Here is a 13,349-nt window from a genome sequence, read left to right as displayed (position 1 = left end):
TGAGGGCAGTGGCCTCCTGGTGTAATGTGCAGGTGTCACCCGTTCTTGCAAAATGGGCTTATTCTCTGACCCTTGTTTAGGAAGACATCAACAATAGCACAGCTGCTCTGCAATAGTTGAGATCTCAGACCTGTAATTTGGCAAGAAGAACAGAGCAAATTGGGTAAATATACATAAACACATTGTGAAGAAAGAAAAACAGAACAGAATGAACCAGAGCCTGATCCTACAGCTTGTTTGATAGATTTAAGGAGGCATATGGTATAGTTAAATGTGCTTTCAAAAACATTGGCCAGAATCTTCTGGCAAATATGAAATAAATATCTAAATCAGATGAAACTGATAGTATTAGTTCCCTTAAAAGGCAGTGTGGAAAGACAGTTGACAGAGGGTTTAAGTAAGAAGTGGTGGGACATCAGTGTATGTGGAAATTTTTAAGCATCTGATACTGAAGGATCACTGAGATGCATGTGTGGCAGACTTGGGGTTAGAGCCTGACTTGGTAATGGAATCTTATTTTCCTCAGTGTTGTGATTTTTTAAAATATAATTCATCTTGCCTGGAATAAATTAATTCCATTTCCCTTTCTTGGTTTGACAAATTCTGCCTTTAGCACAGCTTCTCACATGAACAGTTAAAAGAAATATATATATACCTATATATGTATGGTTATGTGAATTTATTTTATCAATTTGTTTTTTTTGAGAGGGAGACATGATTTTTTTTTATTAGAAAAATTTTTTTTTATTAAAAAAATTCTTTAAAAAACTAAAACACTGAGGTGATGAATTGGTCGTCAACAGATGACTTGGTGGATGAGGCTGCTTTGGCTGCACTGATCTCCCACTTCCTCCCTTGTTCAGGGTCCATGTCAAAGCAGCGCCATAGCTGCAGGGCCCCCATCTGGGCTCATGGTTGGACTGAGGACCTGAACTGTGTGACCTTTGAGCTCAGTCACCTTGGTTCGGTACTTACAAATAGCAAGCTGGTTCTGGGCAAAGCCATGACCTGAGATGAACTCCTTGTAGTGAGGGGACCAGAGGATGGAGCACACTTGGAAGCATCCACAGCACTCAGGCCCCATAGTAGACATTCTAGATGTGAATGTGTCAATCACTGGGTCTCCTTCTAGTTGCCAGGACCTTGGTCTGTCAGGGACACCAAGCTACAGCCTTGATAGCCCCTTGACACTGGGTGAATGTCTTCAGGGGAACCCAGCCACCCATTCCAGGAGCACTAGGCCACATGATGACCAAATATTGTCCATCTGTACACCTACACAATCCCCAATTCCATTATCTTAGTAGCAGGTAATGCAACCATAACTTTATTCTTTCTTCTCTTCCTTATGAGGAATGAGACTGGATTTATTTATTTTTTAAATCATGGACACCAGGACATTTGTTATATCTTTATTTTGAATATAAACATTAGAATCTTGGTGAGATTGGTTAAGGCTGAGGAGCCTCTCAGTTTTTATATTTCTCTGTACCCCTCCCCCAATGGTGGAACATTTATGTATTCATTCACACAGTGTATTGCTTTCTGATTATACCTATAAATGTGATAAGTTCACCTAATCTGCATTGCATCTCCATCCTAAATTATTATATTCAGTTCTAGAAATTGTCTCTTAAGAGGAACAATAGTTAATTCGAGTACGTCTAGGGTGGCCAACAAAATCTTGCCAAGTGTGAAAATACTGAATTAAAATACTGAAAAAGACACGATTCAGGTGTGACACATCGGCTATCCAAATGTCAGGTCTGTCATGTGAAAAGATAGATTTGAGTTATTCTTTATTGCTCCAAGAACAAGAGAAAGAAAGAGTGGAAGGTAAAAGAAGGCACATTTCAGCTCAATATAAGAAAGATTTTTGTAAAAATTGGAATCATTTAGTGAGTGTTTTGGTAACTAAAGGTGTTCAAAGAGGGACAGCTATGTGATGATATGGAAGATATTCCTTAAATATGTATTTAAATCCTATTATATATCTGCTTTTAAATTTTATATTATTAAAGTTTTTACTATTACTAAAATATTTGACTTTTTTGGATGAAAGGCACTAAAAATTGAGTGATCATTTTGAAGCATCTTTTTAGTATTTAAAAAGATACACAATGCAGTTAAAATGGGGTTATTTTCAGTATAATGCTGAAAATATTTACAATAAAGGTGTAGGTGTGATGTCCAGTACAATTCTGATACAGCTTTTTTTTTCTTCTGAAATCTAGCAATCTTCCTGACTGCAGTGCTTGTTTTAGTTATATACATATATTGAGTATCTCAAAAAGAAATTATTTTATTCAATTATTTTATCCTTTTACCCCTTTGAAGAAAATATCCTTAAACAAAACATTAATTTATTTATATATATATATATATATTCATAACTAGAAGTAGAGTCTTTATTCACAAATATGAAACCTTATTTTCACCTCATAATTTATTATGCATAAAGCTAACTTTAAAAAAGCTCTGCAGAGTATTAAATAGTAGCACTTGATTTCAAAATATCTTAAGTCACCATAATTTTAATAGCTTTTTGAGTAGTTGCCAGTTTAATTTTCAGTATGTGCAAATTGGAGGTAAATTATTTATTACTTCCAGCAAATGTCTTTCACAATTTTATTTAATTTTTTCATCTTTTTAAATGGATCATAAAATGGCAGTCTTTTATTGGACATCCATAAAGTCAGCAGCAAATAAATACTTTGCAAATAGGTTGCTATGATTGAAATGTCAACCATATTTTCTGCAATATGAAATTTCCTCAGATCAGAGTAGCCCTAACATATGGCAATGAGCTGTTCTCCTGTTCTGGAATTGTCTTACATCTTTAAACATTAAATTAAAGCACTGTGACCATTAGGACTTTGAATTTTATTTACTTAGTTATATATCAGAATACTATTTAATAATTTCTCATGTGGAATGAATTTAGTACCCTTGAATTTAGTTTTATCACTATTTTTTTTTTTTTTTTTTTTTTTGCCGTACGCGGGCCTCTCACTGTTGTGGCCTCTCACTCTTGTGGCCTCTCCTGTTGCCGAGCAACAGGCTCTGGACGCGCAGGCTCAGCGGCCATGGCTCACGGGCCCAGCCGCTCCGCAGCATGTGGGATCTTCCTGGACCGGGGCATGAACCCGTGTCCCCTGCATCGACAGGTGGACTCTCAACCACTGCGCCACCAGGGAAGCCCTAGTTTTATCACTATTAATTGAGGACCAATTGACATTAAAATGCACTTCAAGCAGTCTTTTTGTTAAGTTGTTCAGGTTTCTTCTATCCTCCTACTTAAATGGTCTGAGGATGGAGCAAAGAGCCGTTGAACATATTTGTAAGCAATTCTAAACAATGTAGAACCAACTTATAGAAAAGGGAGTTGAAGGAGTCCTCAGTTCTGAGCCTCGCCTTCCCTGAGCACCCAGAATTATCTGCACTGTGGGCCAGTCTTGTCTCAGAAGAAGGTCTTTCCTTGTCTTTCACGACTTCATAGTCTCACCTCCGGTACTGTTTCGTCTCCAGTGTTACCTCCGGCTCCTCTTCTTACAGTTCCTAGTCAGTTTTCACCATGGCTGGATTCCTGACCCATAAACTCACCTTCTCTAAGCCTTCCTTTTCTTGCTATGAGTTCCAAATCTCCAGACAAGATCTTTCCCTTAGCTTGAAACCAACCAAGTGTCCACTATCCAAATGTCAGCTCATTAACTTGGATTTCCCTTAGGCAAATTAAACCTGAAGTTCCCAAATTAAACTCATGTACTTCTGTTCAAACCTGTTCCTTTCATGTTTCCTGTGCAAGATTACCCACCTTCCTGTGCAAAACACAAACTTTGAAGCCATCTTTAACTACTCTTTCTTCCTCACCTCCTACATCCTATAAATGTCCAAGTCCTTTTTAATCTAACTGCTTAATACCTCTCAATTTTCATTTCAGATTACCCTCATTGACACTATTTGGTTCAGTTCTACTTTGGTCCTTATTTGAAATTCACTGAGAAATTCTTAAAAAAAATTTTTTTTAATTGAGGTAACATTGGTTTATAACATTATATAAGCTTCATGTATACAAATATTAAGTTTTGACTTCTGTATACACTACAGTATGCTCACCACCAAAAGTCTAGTTTCCATCTGTCAGCATACAGTTGACCCCCTTTACCCATTTTGCCCTCCGGCTCTTCCCCTCTGGTAGCCATCAATTTGTTCTCTGTATCTAGGCGCTTGTTTTTGTTTTGTTTTGTTTCTTTGTTTTTATATTTCACATATGAATGAAATCGTACATATTTGTCTTTCTCCATCTGACTTATTTCACTTAGTACCCTCAAGGTCCATCCATGTTGTCACAAATGTCAAGATTCCATTTTTTTATGGTTGAGTAGTATTCCATTGTACATAGATACTACGTCTTCTTTAGCCGTTCATCCATCAGTGGGCACTTACGTTGCTGCTTCTATATCTTGGCAATTGTAAATAATGCTGCAGTGAACATCAGGGTGCATATATCTTTTTGAATTGGTGTTTTTGTATTCTTCAGATAACTACCCAGAAGTGGAATAACTGGATCATATGGTAGTTCCATTCTTAATTTTTGGGGGAACCTCCATCCTGTTTTTCATAGGTGCACCAATTTCCATTCCTACCAACAGTGAAATACACTATGACATTGTTAACTGGTCCTCTACTGTAGAAATTTACTCTTCCAATCCATGCTCTACGATGCAACAAGTGATATTTGTAAAACACAATTCTGACCATATTTCTGCCTGGCTTAAAAACTCATAAGACTAATTCTAAATATCTAAATATGGCATCCTGGGTTCTTCATTATCCTTCTCCTACTCTCCTTTTCAGCCTCAAGCCATATATTCTCACTCTCACATTCTGTGTTGATGCTATATTGAATGGCTTTTATTCCTTGACTGTTCTGTGCCTTTCTTATCTTCCAGCTTGTCAAATAGTGCTCCATCTTCTTGGGTCCCTTTTTAATCTCTTTTCCTAACTAATTCTTGATCATCCTTTAGGATTCATCATAGAGGTGACTTCCTGCAGGAAATCTTTGTTGATGCCCCCGTGCAAGGCTCAGTCGGTTGTAACTCCCACATGATCCTCTAGTACCTTTGTGCTTATACCTATTTTAGTTAATATCACATTTTATTGTAATTGTTCATGTGGCTTCCTTTCAATTACATTGTAATGCTGTGTTTCATTTGTTATTGCAGCCCTATTACCAAGCACAGCCTAGGTTGGCCTATTGTAGGCAATTTATAAATATTGGAGTAATAGACTGAGTGATTGATTGAACTTACTGGCCAACATTCAGAAACCAATTTGGAGCACAGTTTTAAGTGTTAGGTTCAAGCACACAGCTCAACATAGTTGCAGTGCTGGGTTTTATCAAGATAACATTTTGTAACAGGAAGGAAATAGCTTTGAAAATTTTCTTTACATGAACTTGCATGCCATTATATGTTATACTAGGCATTTTTGGAACAATTTAGCTCTCTCTCTTTTTATATGGAATTAAGTAGAAGAGAAATTCTTCAAAGTAAACAAAAAAGTATTAGGCAATTATTTCTTTGCTGCAATACATTCTTCTATATTATCTGTGCTGTTTTTTAATTTGGATCTAAAATGTTTATATAAAAGTACCTTGATAGCTGAATAATTTTTTTAGACAAATAGTCAGATGTTACAGTAATTTACAGAGTACCCGCTGTGTTCCAGGCACTGTGTTGGACATTTTATGTACATTATTTTATCAAGCTCTCCTCCCCAAAGCAACTCTGAAATAGGTACAGTTATCCCCCTTTTACACATTGAAGAATGCAAGATTGAGAGGGTAGTGACTAGGGTTCAAACCTATAACTCCTGATTCCCCAACACGTGGGCTGAATCTATTATCCCCTTTTTCAATTTTATTTTATTCTTGGGACAGATAAAGATAAACTCTTTACTCACCTCTCCTTTATGGAATTATGTGAAAACAATATGGCTTTAATACATTTTTGCCCATAATAAAGTTTCTGTAACTGAGAGTATGAGTTCTACTGTCCTAAATATACTAACCAGCAATAAAAGTTATATAGCAATCAGAATGAGAAATCCATAGATACTAGCGCAAGTTACATAAAATATGACAAAACATGATATACGTATATTGGAGTCTTGGGGCAAAGAAAGGTCAAGGTATTGAGTCTGGGTTAGAGGGTGAGATGGGTTTTATCAATCTGTTTGCCAGCAATGGAGTAGCAGACTTTGGACAAAAGTATCAGCTCATAGCAGTGCCAGTATCATACCAATAGTTTCAAAATTTTTTCTAAAGAAACAACAAAATTTAAAAGCAGAAATAACTTTTAGAGTGTGTTTTCATGTTTGCAACACTTCTGAAAAAATTTCCTAGCAAATATATATACATATAAAAATATACACATATGTTCACAAATAAATATCATATAGTAAATGCCATTATAACTATGAGAAATATGTGAATATAGTAAGAAATTGGAAGAGTGATACTGGAGAAGTGAGACAAAGCTCTCACCAGTGAGTGAAATTTAGATGTAAGACCCTAAAGCACTTATTGAGAATGAAGGTGGTATGCAGTAGAAGTGAAAGCACTTTGACTACAGAGCCAGAGAAGTCCAATATTTGGGTAAGTTACCTTTTTAAGCTTCAGGTCCTTTATTTGGAAAATGGAGATAATGCTATAGCCGCCCTCAGTGGGTTGTTGTGAGAATTAAGTGAGAAGATGTGTTAATGTGTTTAGCTAATAGTAAGGAATCGGGGCTTCCCTAGTGGCGCAGTGGTTGGGAATCCGCCTGCCGATGCAGGGGACACGGGTTCGTGCCCCGGTCCGAGAGGATCCCACATGCCGCGGAGCGGCTGGGCCCGTGAGCCATGGCCGCTGGGCCTGCGCGTCCGGAGCCTGTAACTCCACTGTGGGAGAGGCCACAGCAGTGAGAGGCCCGCGTACTGCAAAAAAAAAACAAAAACAAAAACAAAACATAGTAAGGAATCGATAAACACTGTTATTATGAGTACTGTTGTTTCTGGTAGTGGTTTGATCGTGCTACTACTGCTCTCAGGAAGGTGAATATTATATTGTTTCAACTGAATCCATGTGTCAGAAGAATCATCCGGTGGCTTTCCATGTCTGTGGAGACTAACTCAGTTTGATCAGACACCAGCTACATTATACTAGACTGAGATTTTAAGAATAATGTGCAAATTGGTTTGGTTGCCTACAAGACCTCATCAGCATGCTATGGGAAACTATAGAAAAGAGTGAATTTTGTTATAAAATACATCTTCTGTTCTTATTCCATTTGGATAAGCATTAAATGTTTCCTTCATTAATTAGAGAACTGGTTCATTTCTGGTGAGTTCTACGTGCCAGATTATAAACAACTTTGGTCAATGTCTACTGATCCCTTTAAAGTTGAATCAATAAGATTACCTGCAACAATCATACATTATTATGAATCCAGTAAACTTCCCCCACAAACCAAAACCATGCTTTCTGTGTCATATGCTTTCTGGTACATGCTTTAAAGTGGAGGAATTAGGATCTAGGAAACATTATTTTTGGATTGAACTATGCTTAATCTTCCAAAAAAACAAAGCAAAACAAGGCACTGAGTTCTGCAGAAAAAGCAAGTAGGTTTAAGTTTTCTTTCTTAAATAAGCCACTTGGCATTCTGTGTTGGAATAGTTCAGAAGTTTAGTTAATTTGATATAAGTACCCCAAGTTCTTGTTCTTTTCTGGATTTAGCTAAACTTTTTTTTTTTTAACAAAATGTTTTAAAGGGAATATTTTACAAGGAATATTTTTAATAGGAGTAATCCTGAATTTTGAAGAAGAGTTCAGCTAGAAGTTTGCTAGTCCTGTCTTTCCTAGGGGTTCTAGCCCTGTAAGAATCCAAACTAAATATCACATTGAGGGAAAAATACACATTAAGAACTTTCATTTCTTCAAGCCTGTGTGGTATGATGGAAAGAATTCAGAATTTGTGAGAATCCTAGCTTTACCACTTTGGGCAAGGTAATTAACATTTTGGGACCTATGTACCCCAGCTGTAAAACTGTGAAACTACTTACTTTAAGAGTTCTTTTAAGAATTAGATGAGATAATATCCATAAAGTGTCCAGGATAGCATCTGGCCCATGGTAGGGACTGAATAATATTTCTCATCTCCTCTCCCTAGCATCATTACTGAAAATCTTACCAGTGGCTTGAGATTGCTTCCATTTTATCCTAACTCTCAATAGCTAATAGTATTTGGCACACAACTCAAGGCATAGAGAAGAAATCGTCTAAATTTAGAGTAATTAAGGCAAAGTTTCTGGCTTTTAATTCTTGGAATTTAGAATATTTTGTGAGCATTGGAGCATGGTGTTCTATAGACGCTAGATTAACAAAATGCTGCCTACTGCTTCCACATTAATAAATGGATAGCTTTGTTTTGTTGGTATACTGATTATTCTGTGGTAATATACTTCATAAACTCTTTTGGAAAAGAGTTGTTTCCTCAATACTTTAAAAACTTCTTGTCATCTTTTTCTCTTTGATATCTTCTTAGAGCTATGAAAAAAAAATCACCTACTGATCCCAAATGATAAATTATTAGAATCTGAATCAATGAAATTGTAAATATTTTAATTGTATTATTAGTTGAAATCATATTTTCAGAATGAGAGCTATATTTCTTAGCAATGGACAAAAATTATTCTCCTTTTGTTCTACCTTTGTCAGGATATTTTAAAATCCTGAACATTTACAACAAATGCCTACAAATATGTAAATTGCATTCCTTTTTTTTTTCATTTAGTTTACTCTGTCTTTCATGATCACTTTCTCTATATTTTATCTTTCAATGGTTTGTTATTTCCATTTTTTAAAAAATTTTATTTCATTGAAGTATAGTTGATTTACAATATTGTGTTAGTTTCTGGTGTATAGAAAAGTGATTCAGTTATACATATATACATTATTTTCCATATTCTTTTCCATTAAGGTTTATCACAGGATATTGAATATAGTTCCCTGTGCTATACATTAAGACCTTATTGTTTATCCATTTTATATATTATAGTTTGCATCTTGTAATAACTATTTTTTTAATATCTTTATTGGAGTATAATTGCTTTACAATGTTGTGTTAGTTTCTGCTGTACAACAGAGTGAATCAGCTATATGTATACACATATCCCCATACCCCCTCCCTCTTGAGGCTCCCTCCCACCCTCCCTATCCCACCCCTTTAGGTCATCACAAAGCATTGAGATGATCTCCCTGTGCTGTGTAGCAGCTTCCCACTAACCATGCATTTTACATTTGGTAGTGTATATATGTCAATGCTACTCTCTCGCTTTGTCCCAGCTTCCCCTTCCCCTCTCTGTGTCCTCAACTCCATTCTCTACATCTATGTTTTTATTCCTGCCCTGCCACCAGGTTCATCAGTACCGTTTGTTTTAGATCCCATATATATGTGTTAGCATATGGTATTTGTTTTTCTCTTTCTGACTTACTTCACTCTGTATGACAGACTCTAGGTCCATCCACCTCACTACAAATAACTCAATTTTGTTTCTTTTTATGGCTGAGTAATATTCCATTGTACATATGTGCCACATCTTCTTTCTCCATTCATCTGTTAATGGACACTTAGGTTGCTTCCATGTCCTGGCTATTGTAAATAGAGCTGCAATGAACATTGTGGTACCTGACTCTTTTTGAGTTATGGTTTTCTCAGGGTATATGCCTAGTAGTGGGATGCTGGCTCGTATGGTAGTTCTATTTTTAGTTTTTTAAGGAACCTCCATACTGTTCTCCATAGTGGCTGTATCAATTTACATTCCCACCAACAGTGCAAGAGCTTCCCTTTTCTCCACGCCCTCTCCAGCATTTATTGTTTGTAGATTTTTTGATGATGGCCATTCTGACTGGTGTGAGGTGATACCTCATTATGGTTTTGATTTTCATTTCTCTAATGATTAGTGATGTTGAGCATCCTTTCATATGTTTGTGGGCAATCTATATCTTCTTTGGAGAAATCTCTGTTTAGGTCTTCTGCCCATTTTTGGATTGGGTTGTTTGTTTTTTTGGTATTGATCTGCATGAGCTGCTTGTATATTTTGGAGATTAATTCTTTGTCAGTTGCTTCATTTGCAAATATTTTCCCCCATTCTGAAGGTTGTCCTTTCATCTTGTTTATGGTTTCCTTTGCTGTGCTAAAGATTTTAAGTTTCATTAGTTCCCATTTGTTTATTTTTGATTTTATTTCCATTTCTCTAGGAGGTGGATCAAAAAGGATCCTGCTTTGATTTGTCTCATAGAGTGTTCTGCCTATGTTTTCCTCTAAGAGTTTTATAGTTTCTGGCCTTATATTTAGGTCTTTAATTCCATTTTGAGCTTATTTTTGTGTATGGTGTTAGGGAGTGTTCTAATTTCATTCTTTTACATGTAGCTGTCCAGTTTTCCCAGCACCACTTATTGAAGAGGCTGTCTTTTCTCCAATGTATATTCTTGCCTCCTTTGTCAAAGATAAGGTGACCATATGTGCATGGGTTTATCTCTGGGTTTTCTATCTTGTTCCATTGATCTGTATTTCTCTTTTTGTGCCAGTACCATACTGTCTTGATTACCGTAGCTTTGTAGTATAGTCTGAAGTCTGGAGCTTTGTAGTATAGTCTGAAGTCTGGGAACCTGATTCCTCCAGCTCCGTTTTTCTTTCTCAAGGTTGCTTTGGCTATTCAGGGTATCTTGTGTTTCCATACACATTGGAAATTTTTTTGCTCTAGTTCTGTGAAAAATGCCATTGGTAATTTGATAGGGATTGCACTGAATCTGTAGATTGCTTTGGGTAGTATAGTCATTTTCACAATGTTGATTCTTCTCATCCAAGAACATGGTATATCTGTCCATCTGTTTGTATCATCTTTGATTTCTTTCATCAGTGTCTTATAATTTTCTGTATACAGGTCTTTTGCCTTCTTAGGTAGATTTATTCCTAGGTATTTTATCCTTTTTGTTGCAGTGGCAAATCTGTTCCCTTAATTTGTCTTTCTGATTTTTCATCATTAGTGTATAGGAATCCAAGAGATTTCTCTGCATTAACTTTGTATTCTCCTACTTTACCAAATTCATTTATTAGTTCTAGTAGCTTTCTGGTGGCCTCTTTAGGATTCTCTATGTATAGTATCATGTCATCTGCAAACAGTGACTGTTTTAATCCTTTTCCAATTTGTATTCCTTTTATTTCTTTTTCTTCTCTGATTGCCATGGCTAAAACTTCCAAAACTATGTTGAATAATACTGGTAAGAGTGGGCACCCTTGTCTTGTTCCTGATCTTAGAGGAAATGCTTTCAGTTTTTCACCATTGAGAATGATGTTGGCTGTGGGTTTGTCATATATGCCTTTTATTATGTTGAGGTAACTTCCCTCTATGCCCAGTTTCTATTTCCATTTTTATATTCTTAAACAATGATCTTGTGATAATGGTAATGTCTAGAGACAGGGAAAAGCTGAGTCGGATGGAAGTATTTTCCCCATTTTAGGTTTTTGTGAACATGAAACAATCTCAGCATTTTTCTGGATTAAGGAATTTTTTAATTTAATTCTTTTCCTAAAAATGTATTACTTTAAACTGGAAAAATGACAACAACAGGAATTTCTTCATGTTTCTATTGACATTAATGCTTCTTTTAGGAACAATTAGATCACTTAAGGAATTTGCCTCTGGCTACTAGAACTAAGAAAGAAAAACGCTAAGATAACCGATCAAATGCTTTGACTTTTAAAGTAGACTCTCTGGCTAATTCTGAATAATTTAAGGAAAGAAAAATTTTCCACAAAACTCCAGTTTTTAATTACTCTTAATTATTGTTTCTGCATTTTCTTTCAGAACTCTTGATGTTTCAGTGAGCTTTAATGGAGGAAATTCTGTCATCTCAGGCTCACTAATAGTCACAGCCACAGAATGTGTAAGTCACTGTTCACATAAAGTTACTTTTTAAAAAATAACTCTCTCCAGAAATAATTTATGGACCTTCAATATTGTTGCATCCTACAGTAAAGAAAGTACAAATAGTAACACTGGAGACCACTACAAGAAAATGTTTGTATAGAAGTTATTGTAGGTTGTTTTGTTTTTTCCTTTAGTCTCCTTTAAAGGGATTTTAAAGAGTATACATTATATTTTGATATTTATAAAATTGAAGTCATATTTAAATATTAGAATAAGGTAGGAAAATGATTTCCAAATGAAACATTTTTTTCTTAAAACATTAACTATGTAAAGGAAATAATGTCTTTCTGTTAATGAAGGTTGCATTATAGTATCTAAGACATTTATCATGTTTTTTAAATTATTAGTGCATCTTAATGAGTGAGCTTATTATTTTGTCCCTTTTAATGTTGGTGCTTTCTCAAGAGTAAGGAACTTGATTCTGAGAACTTTATAATATCTTGGTTTGAAACTACACTGAAACTATAATTTAGTTAAGATGGTTGATTTGCATTACCTAAGATGCAATATTTGGATATATAAGTTCCATTGATAAGAGAGTGTTTTCCTTATAATTTTTTTGGTTTATCTTGACATTAGATTGTTGAACATGAAAACACAAAGCACTAAAAGGAACTGATCACATGGCTGATATTCTTATGAGTGCATTTTCTTTGTTAAAAATATATAAATCAATGCAAAAAAAAAAAAAGTCCTCCCCTTCAAAAGACCAAAATCCCAAACCTAAACATTTTCTCACATCTCATGATTTTTTTTTTAACATCTTTATTGAAGTATAAAGGCTTTACAATGGTATGTTAGTTTCTGCTATATAACAAAGTGAACCAGCTATACATATACATATATCCCCATATCTCCTCCCTCTTGCATCTCCCTCCCACCCTCCCTATCCCACCTCTCTAGGTGGACACAAAGTACAGAGCTGATCTCCCTGTGCTATGCAGCTGCTACCCTCTAGCTATCTATTTTACATTTGGTAGTGTATATATGACCATGCCACTCTCTCACTTCATCCCAGCTTACCCTTTCCCACCCCGTGTCCTCAAGTCCATTCTCTACCTCTGAGTCTTTATTCCTGTCCTGCCCCTAGGTTTGTCAGAACCATTTTTTTTTTTTTAGATCCCATATATATGTGTTAGCACATGGTACTTATTTTTCTCTTTCTGACTTACTTCACGCTGTATGACAGTCTCTAAATCCATCCACCTCACTACAAATAACTCAAATTCGTTTCTTTTTATGGATGAGTAACATTCCATTGTATATATGTGCCGTATCTTCTTTATCCATTCATCTGTCAATGGACACTTAGGTTG

At 35.7% G+C, this 13,349-nt stretch overlaps 1 protein-coding gene across 3 annotated transcripts in view; it reads left to right on the top strand.

Annotated features, from left to right (window-relative positions):
* Nucleotides 1–13,349, top strand: part of ANTXR2 (ANTXR cell adhesion molecule 2) — a 163,700-nt gene that overhangs the window by 44,801 nt on the left and 105,550 nt on the right. For all 3 annotated transcript variants that reach the window (XM_067736358.1, XM_067736357.1, XM_067736359.1), the window contains exon 11: nt 11,911–11,989. In XM_067736358.1, coding sequence (XP_067592459.1) covers nt 11,911–11,989 — 79 coding nt within the window. The remainder of the gene's footprint in view (nt 1–11,910; nt 11,990–13,349) is intronic.

The sequence above is a fragment of the Pseudorca crassidens genome, chromosome 4, assembly GCF_039906515.1.
Source record: "Pseudorca crassidens isolate mPseCra1 chromosome 4, mPseCra1.hap1, whole genome shotgun sequence".
Lineage (NCBI taxonomy): Eukaryota > Metazoa > Chordata > Mammalia > Artiodactyla > Delphinidae > Pseudorca > Pseudorca crassidens.
The sequence above is the reverse complement of the archived record's forward strand: the minus strand, read 5'-3'. Positions and strand labels throughout refer to the sequence as shown.